This window comes from Protopterus annectens, chromosome 8.part0 (assembly GCF_019279795.1).
Source record: "Protopterus annectens isolate FY-2018-M chromosome 8.part0, PAN1.0, whole genome shotgun sequence".
Lineage (NCBI taxonomy): Eukaryota > Metazoa > Chordata > Ceratodontiformes > Protopteridae > Protopterus > Protopterus annectens.
Window position 1 is genome coordinate 1889491706 of NC_056741.1, and position 12412 is coordinate 1889504117.

Here is a 12412-nt window from a genome sequence, read left to right on the forward strand (position 1 = left end):
GAAAACAAAGTTGCAGCAGATAGTAAGGACAACCACAAGGCCTTCTACAGTTATGTAAAGAATCTCCACAGCAATACCCAGATTTGCTCTGAGCTACTGCACACTGATGCTTTTTATACTAAGCCAACAGATATTGCCAATCTACTAGCCGAAAGATTCAGTGCCAGCTTTACCCCCCCCTCTCCAAAGGACCAATCACAATACCAGTAGATTGCCAGGCACCCAGTATTACTGCTGCACAGGTTAAAACAGCATTGTCCAAGGCCAAGAATACAGCTTTTATGGGACCTGACAATATCCCTGGCTGTGTTCTACATGAACTACAGAGTGAACTGGCACCTCTCCTGTGTGCCCTCTTCAATCACAGCCTCACCTCAGGCTTTGTCCCTAACGAATGGTGCACTGCTACAGTCATCCCTCTCCACAAAGGTAGAGCGACTACAGACCCTGGGAACAATCGCCTGACGAGCCTGATATGCAAAGCTATGGAACGCATCATCATGCACCTAATAAACAAGGATATAGGAAATCTCCAAACTCTGGATCCCACACAGTTTGGTTTTGTGAAGGGTAGATCATGCCTGCTCAACTTGGTCGACTTCTTTGAGTCAGTCACCAGAGCTGTGGATGAAGGCAAGGTGGTTCATACAGCTTACCTTGATCTGGCCAAGGCCTTTGATACCATTCCCCACTCAGGAGTCATAGAAAAACTCACCAAGCTAGGCATCAATCCCTATATCACTAGGTGGGCTGCAAACTGGCTCACAGATAGAACCCACAGTGTGAAAGTAGCTGACTCCAAGTCAGGCTGCCGACTAGTCACGAGTGGAGTCCCACAGGGTTCGGTCCTGGGTCCTCTCCTGTTTGATATCTACTTCTCTGAAGTCCAGGCCAACACGAACGGACTCTGGCAGACAAAGTTCGCACACAATTGCAAATTGGGAGCTATTACTAACTCCCCAAGTGATGCTGACATCCTACAGAATGGCATCATTGAGACTAACGACTGGTGTCATAACCATGTCATTAAGCTCAATGCCAAAAAATGTGTCATCATCCCCTTTGAGAAAAACACGGTTCCATGAATTAATGGCAGTCCACACAGCCGGCGTTATAAGACATCTGGGAACACAGGCTGACAGCAACCTCTCTTTCGATCACCACATTGCCACTGTGGTCAGAAAGTCCTTCTATGTGGCACATCTCATTATTAAGGGTTTTGCATCCAGGAAGAAAGAAGTCATTGTCTCCCTCTACTCTTCCATCATTAGGCCAATCATTGAGTACAATGCCCCATTTGGCATGTACCTCACTAGATGCCTGCAACAACTGGAGAGGCCACAAAAGTACTTCAGAAAGAGGATCCCAGGCCTTAAACACTTGTCCTATATGGACAGACTCAAAAAAACTCCAACTATTCTCTGTGAGGACAAAGCCATGCCTGACCCAGCTCTGTTAGAAATGCTACATCTAAGGAAATCCCAATCCCTCTGCACAACATGCTCCAGAGACCTCAACCTCATTACCACAATCAACAGAACGTACTGGAGGGACAAGTTCATAATCCAGAGACTGTCCATGGTATGGAACAGACTCCCTATACATGTCAAGCAAAGCACCTCGCTGACCCACTTCAAGATAAATCTTGCTGAGTGGAAGGGAAATAGAAAATTCACCCTGGGGATAACTTCAGTGGCTCTACTCGACAGAGGCACTGGGAACTAAGGTCGGGTGGCACGATGCCAGGGTAATCCTATGGCTAGGCTTGTAAAGGCCCCAGGGCTATTAGCCTAGTACACACCTATGAACCTATGAATGCACATTACGTCTCTTTTAGTAATGAATTTTATGAGAGAGGTTATGGATGGAAGGAGGTTGGTGATGTTTTGAAGCAGGTTAAGGGCTTGTGGCAAACACAAGGGAGACCATATTATTCTGATAATGTGGATGAGAGGAATATTAGATCGCAGCAAGCCTCTAGTTGTTTAAGAATTGGTTTTATTTATTCTAGTAATGTGAATGACACACATAGAGTCATTAAAAGAAATTGGCTGATTTTATTGGCCGATGAAGGCATAAAAAAGATTGTTGGCGAGCAACATAAGTTTTATTTTAAAAATGCTAAGAATTTGAAACAGAAGCTTTGTTTTAGAAATAATCTTATGCTTGAGACATGGGTTACATCAGTGAGAACTGGTACACATCCTTGTCGTTGCTGCAAAGCCTGCTGTTTCATTTCTGAAATTCCATATTTTATTCATCCAACTACCAACATTAGATATGAGTTTAAGTTTTATGCAGAATGCAAGAGTAGGAATTTGGTGTACTTAGCAACCTCCACAAAATGTCCCTGTTTTTATGTAGGGATGACTAGTCGGACTCTGAATGAAACAGTCTTGCAGCATATAGGTGACATAAGGAAAGACGCTGGTACGAATGCATTAAATAAACATGTTGAGTCTCATATTGGTCATGGTTTTCCATTTAAAAAGATGGAGTGTGGATACATGATTAACAAAATTGGAAATAATGAGTTAAAGTGGATTTTTATTTTGCAAGCTAATAGGAATTTCGGTTTGAATGAGAATATGTCACTTGACCTTACCTGAAAGGACGAAATATAAGGCATTAACTTGTTGACACGGTAACTAATTGCGTTTTGATGTCAGCTGTTTTTATTTCATGTTCTTATTTTCTGTTTTTAGCTTTTGTAATTATACTTAATGATGGTTATTTAGTCTGAAGAAGTGCTTATATAAAAAAAAGCGCTTACTATTTTATTCAATAAATATTTATTTCAGTCATGTTGGTCGTTCTTCTACTCCTTTTTACATCTCAGGTTATGGCTCCGGAAAGACACCTGTCAAGAGTATTCATATCTAGCCTGATGAGGATTGAGTCCAGTAACCTTCTACTAATACATTTAACTGGAGTCTCAAGTGGGCTATAATGGCATGAGTCTGCACCTTTGTAACATACTGATAGTCATTTGCATGTCATTATGCAGACATCTACATGTGACACATACAGTACTATTTTCCCCACTAGTGTGGTCTTGCTACATCTGTCTCTGACTTGTCCCCTCCCTGGGCATTGCCACTCATCATACCTCTCAACTGCACAGATTTTTGTAGAATGTTCAGATTTTTGCCTCATATTTTTGGTCCGTTTTCAAAAAATTGTATTTTTTTCTGGAAATTAGTGGCAAATCTTTAAATATTGAAGTTAGAAAATAACGACAGACATTTGAGTTTCAGTCCTCATACCCTTCAGAAAATTCAAGCTAATGTAAAACCTGTTACTCTATCAACTTAAGTCTGTAAGAGAAATATTTAAACATTGTCCTTATTTTTGGGTCTTTGTCCCACTTTTATTTATGGCTTTGTCCAGATTTCTTGCTCTAAGAAGTTGAGAAGTATGCTCATCATGCTATTAGGCTTAACACACTGCATTACTTGTTTCTGAACTGCCCCACCCCCCCCGAATAAATCAGTTTAATAAATGTTTTTCACAATGTATTATAAAGAAAATCATAAACATATAGACCGAGGTAAGATAATGTTCAAAAAACTAAGTCCCACTGAACACTTCTGATCAAACATTCAGTAATGTGTTAAAAAAAGAAAATTTACACAATTGTGTCCAGAATACTAAAATGTTATCATTACTAGCAACAAAATTGGATAGTGAAAAGGTTCAATAAATAGTGTAACAAAGAGCGTAAATAAACATTCCTCGTGAAACATTAAAAAGTCATAAAAACTAAATCATTCCAGACTAACAAATAATACCAGGAAATGTCATTATAAGATTGAACAGTGAAAGTCAAGATAATGTCAGGATAACAAGGCACAGGCACATTGAAATAATGCAAACATGCAGAGAAAGGTACAAAGATTAACAAAAACTGGGAAAATTTTAAGCTAATGAAAAGGCTAATACATGCCTCATTACTCAGTTTAACAAGCTCAATGGCTGGAGCTAGGAACTTTTATTTTTCACTTCATCTACCTAACTATGGCATATTAAACCCCAGACTGATGATTTTTTTTAAATCAGAAAAGCCATGTAAAATATATTCGTCTACATTGTTTAATTTTAGCCTGGAATGTCTTGGATATATTCTCAAATTTCCACTGGGTTTACAAAGACACATACAAATACAATATGCATGTTTAATATTTATGTTATTCAAAGTTATGAAAAAAATACTTAACTACTATTAGCAGACAGTCCAGCAATACACATTCTATCCAGCAATAAATATTCGTTTGTAATCAGTACTCACTTCTCTTAAGCTGTCTTCACATTTCTTGAATTCTATCATAAACTTCAACTTCTGCATGTGTTCATTTGAAAGCATCACCAGACGATGCAAACCTTCATCCACCTGGTTGTACAGTATGGTAACAGTCTTTACTGAATGTCTGTCGGAATAAAATAAAAACTATAGTTATGTACTCACCATAACTCTGCATCTGTGTTGTCTGTTTTTTTGTTCTTCCTCAACTGATAGGTCTCTGATCCAACACCAGATCCATCCTTGGCCACTTTGATAGACCTTAGGCTCAGTAGCTTGAGCTCCTCCACTTACCCATACTCCTCCACTTCTCAGTTACCTCAGATTAAGTTTGTCCTCTATTCAGCTAGTCACAGTATGAGAACAAAATATGAGCCATTCACAACCTCTGAGGCAAAAAAAGAAGTTATGTCTTACCATAACGTTCTATCTGTGTTGTTGATCTTCATCCATTCATCATTGATGGAAATCGGCTCCGTCCTCGGAACTGTGCCGGCCATATATCAAGCTCGAACCAGCCAAAAACTCTCAAGCTAAGCTTTTACCCATGATACCCTTCTCCCTGTTACCTAAGATCGAGTTTGCCTTTTATCAGTAAAGCAGAGGCAGTTTCTCTGTAAGTGCCCTAAGACAGCACTTGGACCCAAATTGTCCTCAGGAGCTTTTGGAGGGGGGTGGAGGGTGGGACATGATGAATGGATGAAGATCAAAAACACAGATGGAACATTATGGTAAGACATAACTTCTTTATCTGATGTTGTCAATCTTCATCCCATTCATCACTGATGGGACAGAGTCCCCAGCTACCTTTGTTCCCTGGGTGGCCCTCATGGAAGAATATTCCTGAGCACCATAGAGCTGCCCTGAAGACCAGATCCAGTTTGTAATGAGTAATAAAAGTATGAGGAGAAGCCCAAGTTGCTGCTGCACAGATGTCGTCCATGGAGGCTCTAGAATTAAAAGTTACAGAAGCTGCCATCGACCTGGTAGAGTGGACTTTGATTTTCTGTGGTACAGGCTTTTTCTCATGATGATAAATGTAGAGTATGCACTCTCTAAGGCATTTAGATAAAGTCACTTTAGAAACAGAACTTCCCATTTTAGGGCCAGAAATGGAAATGAATAGTTGGTCTGATTTACGCATTGTCTTTGTTCTGTCCAGATAAAATCTCAATTGTCTACGTACATCCAAAGAATGCAGACAGCATTCCCCTTTGTTAGTAAAATTCTGGAAAAATACTGGGAGGTCAAAAGTTTGATTGATGGAGAAATCCAAAATGACTTTGTGGAGAAAGATAGGTTTGCCCGGAGTGATACTCTGTCCATATGAAAGATGAGATAGGACCGATTAATGCATAGAGCGTGGAGCTCTGAAATACATCTAGCTGATGTGATGGTGACTCGAAAAAGTGACTTCCACGATAAGAATGTGATGTCACATTTTGTGCAGGCTCGAAGGGGGGGGTTGAGTCCAAGACTGAAGAACTAATGTGAGGTTTCATCGTTCAATGGGTTGTTTCTAAGGAGGTCTGATGTGAGAGACTCCTTTCAGAAAGGTTTTGCATAAACGGTGAGTAATCAGGGGAAAGTTTCCAAAAACGTTATGAAAGTTTGAAATAGCAGCTAAATGAACTTGTATGGTAGAGGCTGCAGCTCCACTTTCGAAAAATTTTGATAAATAGTGAAGGACTACAGTAAATGGAACCAAAGAAGGATCAAGATTTCTTTTCTTAGACTAAATACAAAATCTCTTCCATTTGTATAGAGTTTTCGGACTGGTGGTTTCTGTGAGGCCAGAACAATATCATGTACTGGGGAAGAAAGGTTATCCTGCCTGTCGATTAACGGAAGTGGAGAAACCAAACCGTCAGTTTGAGACTGGTGAAGTTCAGATGACTCAACCCCTGGGGGTGAGAGATCAGGTCTGGAGATGGATCCAGAATCGACGGTTGGCATAACAGGTGAGACCGGAAGAAGGGGAACCATACATGTCGAGGCCAATAAGAGGCGATGATGATCACTTTGCTTTTCAACCGAAGTGCTTTCTTCAAAAATTAGGGAATCAGAGGAATGGGGGGATAGTTGCACAGAAGTCCCGTGGGCCAATTGTGGATCAGTGTCCCTCGGGGGAATCCCCCTGCGGGGGAATTACGGCGAAGTTAGCTGCTGCATTTGTGGTTTGACGGAGAGGCGAATAGGTTGCCGCGAGGCTGACCCCAGCGGCTGAAAATTTTTGCCGCTGTGCTGGGGTTGAGGGACCACTTGTCAGCCAGGAAAATACATCTGCTCAGCCTGTCCGCAATCATGTTGGAATCACCTGGGATATGAGTTGCTATCAGAAAGCAGTTGGAAGCTACTGCCCACTGTCAAATTCTCATGGCCTCTCGACATAAGGGGTAAGACTTGCTTCCTCCTTGTTTGTTCATATACCAGACTACCAACATGTTGTCTGATTGAATTGCGATCGTCCCCGAAGGAAGAACAGATTGGAATGCTTGCAACGCTAAAAGCACTGTCCTCAGTTCTAGAACACTGATATGCAAGTTGGCCTCTGTTGTAGACCATGTGCTTTGGACTGTCATACCCTGAAAATGCACCCCCCACCCTATCAGGGAAGCATCCGTGGTCACAGCGTAGTTGGGTTGAGAGGGGTGGAAAGGGGGACTCCAAAGGTCTGTCTCTGGCCTCTTCCACCAAAGCAGGTCCTGTTTGCAATGATTGGTTATTAGTACTTGAAAACCGATGGGGTGACGATTTGGGACCCATTGAGATAATAAAAGCCACTGAAGTATCCTCATATGAAGTTTTGCGAGAGGCACTATTGGTATAGCAGCTGCCATGGATCCTAGGAGTTGAAGGACTTCCTGTGCTGAGGCTTTGTTTTGGCAGAGTATCACCCTGAGCTGAAGTCTCAGTATTTGTAATCTGTGAAGTGCGAGAAATAATAAAAAGGAGCGGGTGTCGAAAACTGCTCCAACGAACTCTACGGAATGGGACGGAGTAAGATTGGATTTCTCTCAATTTGTTATTTCCAATAATCTCGCTGAGGAAAGAGTGCATCTCAAGGGTGTTACCAACTGATGCTTGGTGGGGGTGGTAAGGAGCCAATTGTCCAAATATGGAAACACCCAGAATCCTTGCAGCCTCAAGTGAGCTGTGTCTACTGCCATGCACATGGTAAACACTCTAGAGGCTGTACAGAGTCCGAACGGCACAGCGCAAAATTAGTAGTGACTGTCTCCTACCTGAAAGCAAAGGAGTCTCCGGGAGCATTTGTTCACTGTGATGTGGTAATACACATCCTGGAGATCCATGGAGCACATCCAATCGCCATTTCCCAGGAATGGAAGAATGGACTGGACTGTGACCATCCGGAATTTCGTTTTGTTGACAGATTTGTTTAAATTGCTGTGATCCAAAATTGGTCTCCAGTCCCCTGTCTTTTTTGGCACGAAAAAGAACCCCGAGGAGAATCCAGATCCACATTGGTCTGGTGGGACTGTTTGGATGACTCTTTTTTGATACAGCATTTTTATTTTTATAGCTGCTTCTTCGCTTTGAATGGGTGGAACATCGGGAAGTCGTGTAGAAAGTTTTGGGTAAAGGGGAATAGTGTAACCTCTGGTAATAGTCTTCTGCACCCAACAGTCAGATGTTATAGACTGCCAGGCAGTGTGGTGCAGAGAGAAACATCCCCTGACTGTTCCTAGAGGAAAGTAATCAGGCCGCTCTTCAGGAGCGCTGGTAGGGCTGTCCAGAGAAATAATCTCTGGGTCCCTGGTTACGTGGGCCCCCTCTGCCTCGGTATGGATGTCTTCTGGAAGAGTTACCCCCTCTGCCCTTGGGGGTATACTCACCACGTGTGTCACAAAAAGGAACCTGAGCTTTTTTGTTCCACAACTTCCCACTGCTCTGGTTTCTGGAGAAGGAGCTCTGCAGAGTGGAGAAGCGTACACGTACGGCAGACAGGTCTTGCCGTCCTTTTCACACCTGGCTAGAGTGTCCTTCACTTAGGGCCGAACAGGGAAAGGCTTCAACTGGAGCATTCAGGAAGGAAGACTTAAAAGGGTCCATGAAATTACAAAAACGCATCCAGGCATGTTGTCTCATTACTATGACTGAACCTGCAGCTCTGGCTGCCCCTTCAGTTGCATGTGATATTAACCTCATGGACAAGTTAGATATGGATTCCAGGGTCACGGGCTGCGAGGCTACTTTGTCACTAACCTCATCAGACACCTGTCCTGAGAGAGTTCCAGAGAGTTTTGAGATTAAATCTCTTTGGAGTCTCGTAAAATGTGCCAAATAATTCAAAGACTGTGCAGGAAAGGTTAATGATACAAACACTCACTTTCCCAATCTGTCCAATGCCAGGGACTCTCTGTTGGGTAGGTTAACAGTCTAACTCTCTTTGGCGAGTTCCTTATTTGTGGCCGCTGCCGCCACCACCATAGTATTAACTGGTAAACCCTTTGACCAATGAGGGCTCTCCCCGGGATTTTATCTGGTGTCCTAGGGATCGGCTCCACAGAATCAGGATTCTTCCAAGCACGCTGCACCATGAGTTGAACTAACTCGTCTGCAGGCGGGGTCACACAAGAGGTATATGGTCGGGCACGGAAAGCCTGCAGAAAGACGGACTCCTCAGAGGAAGGATTGGTGGACTTCCAGTCACCTCTCTGTTTTAACATTTCAAGGATGTCTCCAAAGGAGACATCATCAAGATGTGACTGTGGGGACCTTTCCCCTTCATTGTAGTTTGTATCCTCAGACAGAGACTCCTCAGGGGAGTTTACATGCTTCCTCTTGCACCACTTCTTCTGTAGGGGCTCCGCAGTGGGGGCTTCTGAAGAGGACTCGGAAGAAGGGGCGCCCTGCTATAGGGTCTTATGCGGCTCTCATGCTTAATGTCCCGGTGCGGTGGCTTGTGTCAGCTGCACCTCAGGGAGAAGGGGTTACTGGAGTTCCAATGTCGGAGGAATGCCTCCTGAAGCAAGGGCTCTCTCCATCGCCCGGAAAGCGGGTCCGTCTGAAGAGGGACAGGAGCCCGGAACAGAGAAGGACAAGCTTGGAACCGGGGTCAAACCCCACTTTGCCAAACCTGCCTCCAAGGAGGGAGCTTCAAGAAGAATCGGAGCCGATGGAACCATAGATGCTGTTGGAACCATATACAGCGCCGAAGAGCTCGCGACCCAATCCTGAACTTGAGGAAGGTTTGGTTCCGACGATACCGAAGACCAAAGAGCTGGTCCCGAGGCCATAGTGAGGTCGACTACTGCCACCAAAACAGATGGCTCCAAGAAGGACATCGGAGCGAGAGACTTTGCAACCTGAGAGGTCAAAGGAGGAGAGTATGATGGAATCCTTGGAGAGACAGTTCCAGGTCCAGCAAGTGGATGGGTCTTAGATAGAGTGGGAATCCCCCTAGCTGTCAGCAGCTGATCCACAAGGCGCACCACATCAAGTTCTGAAAGGCTCCTGGTGGATGTAGTGGATACCCCCGATGGGGAGTCTGGACGCTATAGGAAGGGAATATATATTTGTCCTAGAAAGATGTCCACCAACGGGGAGTATCAGGTCCATGCACTGATGTGCAATGGTGCCGTTGTCTCTAGTTTGGAGACAGGAAGCAGTGGGGCTAGTACTGGAGTGATCGGTACCGTAGATGGAGTCAGTGCCGAAAAGGCAGTCAGTACCGTAGAAGGCAAGGATGGCTCAGACACTAAAGGAGTCAAAGTTATAGGAACCGAAGATGTGCACGGAGCTGTAGCAGCACTCGGTGCCGAAGAGGAGGGAGCAGTTATCGGAGCATCAAATGTCGGTGCCATGGACAAGGTCGGTGTGAAGGTGGTATAACAGTTGATGGAACCAGGGATGATGCTGTGGCGATAGGCTTACGTTCCGGAGACATTTTAGGTATTTTTGACTTAGCAGGTTTACCCAGGTCACCAGAGGGTAAAGAGGGTACAGAATGTGGTCTTTTCCTGTCTTTTCTACGAGGGGGGAGCCCTCCGTCGCAAAAAGAGCCTCTGAAAAGGGCGTCTTTAGGAGGCCTTTCAGGATCAAGTTGTTTTTCCATTCATTTAACGTGCGCTGACTGAAACCTTTACAAATAGAACATGGGGCTACACCGAGAGATGGGGCACTCCCAAACAATATACACAATCATCATGTAAGTTACTGTTACACATTTTCCTACTACAAATATGACATTCTTTGAAACCAGAAATAACTTTCTTCTCAGATATAGTGAAGCACCCAGAAAACTCACAGGTTGTAAAAGAAAAGGGAAGAGTTTTTTTTTTTTTTTTATGTAAAGATAGGAGAGAAAGAAAGAAACAACAGCGATGGTATTAAGAATTACCCAAAGGATGAATAACAAAAAACTCTCAAAAACAAATAAATTAAAAAAACACACAGAACTGGAGCCTCTAGGCTAAAAAAATAAAAATGAAACAGTCGCATGAGTGGTATCCAAAACTTTTAATGGTGCTTCCTGGTACCTCGGCTCAAAAGCCTTCAAGGGAATAATTTTTACACCAAATGAAACATCTTTTATATGCAAACTTCCACAATTGAAAGGCTAATTGTTGCCTCATTATTCAATTAAAATACTATTAAATTCCATTAAACAATTTACTAAAAACTGCAACATTAACCCTTCAAGAACAGAACTATGTGTAGCACACCATATATAATAAATACATGACAGATTTTATGTCTTTAACACCCAAAAAATTATGTGAAAATATATGTGAAACCTATGTAAAAAATAAATAAATACACTGGAGAATATGAAGGTCTCTCCAAACACTATGTTATTGGGTGACTTCAACTACCCAAACATTGACTGGGAAAACTACTCAAGCCCAAACACCCTCGGCCAACGGTTCCTTGAATTTATAAACTCTAACGCAATGGAACAACTGTACACCACTCCCACAAGAGGGAACAACATATTAGACCTGGTCATCACTAACATGGGGACTCTATGTTCCACACCAGAGGTAAACCCCTCACTGGTAAGATCAGACCATAAAAAAATTTACCTGGACATCCATATCCCGTCCCCACCCCCAGCCAAGGAAATCACTGTAAAGAATTTCTCAAAAGCCAACTTTGCACTTCTCAAGAATGAGGTGGAATCCTTCAAAGCCCCTGGGCCAGAGGATAATACAGCCCAATCTGCAGAATCCTTTACAAATGCATTCTATAAGCACCTGCAGGAATGCATGGATTGTGCTATCCCAAATAAAACCAAGACTCACTTCTCCAAAAACAGGAGACCGGTCTGGTGGACCCCAGCCATAAATAAGCTATACAGCAGAAGGAGGAAGCTACTACATGACAGAGCAAAATCCCAAAAAGGGAAGGCATCTCTGATCAGTATTAGCAAGAAACTGCGATCCCTCATAAAATCATCAAAGGCCAGTTTCGAAAGAAAAATTGCCCTAGACACTAAAGATAATCACAAGGCCTTCTTTAGTTATGTCAGGAACATGAGCGGAAACTCCCAGATATGCTCTGAATTGTTGCATAACGGTACAAAATATACCGAACCTACAGACATAGCCAACATCCTGGCAGACAGATTCAGCGCAAACTTCTCCCCCCCTTCCCCCCCAAAGGAGCAAATGCCTATCCCAACTGAATGTAACCTCCCTGACATCACAGATGCACAGGTGAAAGCTGCCCTCTCCAAAGCAAAAAACACAGCATATACGGGACTGGACGGTGTCCCAGGCTGTGTCTTACACGAGCTCCAAGAAGAACTGAACCCTCACATTAAGTCACTGTTCAAACTTAGCCTTACTACAAGATATGTACCCAAAGAATGGCGTACAGCTACAGTGGTCCCACTCCACAAAGGTGGTGCCACAACGGACCCTGGAAACTATCGCCCCATAAGCCTGACTAGTCTGGTCTGTAAAGCTATGGAGCGTATTATCATGGAACACATAAACAAAGACATTGGGAGCCTCCAGACACTGGACCCTGCCCAATTCGGCTTTGTTAAGGGCAGATCTTGCCTCTTAAACCTAGTTGATTTCTTTGAAACAATTACCAAAGCCAAAGATGAGGGCAAGGTAGTGCACACAGCCTACCTGGACC

The 12412-nt window shown here is 43.4% G+C and overlaps 1 protein-coding gene across 1 annotated transcript in view; it reads right to left on the minus strand.

Moving 5' to 3' along the window:
• Positions 1–12412, minus strand: part of PLEKHG4 (pleckstrin homology and RhoGEF domain containing G4) — a 3374045-nt gene that overhangs the window by 1581679 nt on the left and 1779954 nt on the right. The window contains exon 11 of the mRNA XM_044079537.1: positions 4289–4427. Within this exon, the coding sequence (XP_043935472.1) occupies positions 4289–4427 (139 nt within the window). The remainder of the gene's footprint in view (positions 1–4288; positions 4428–12412) is intronic.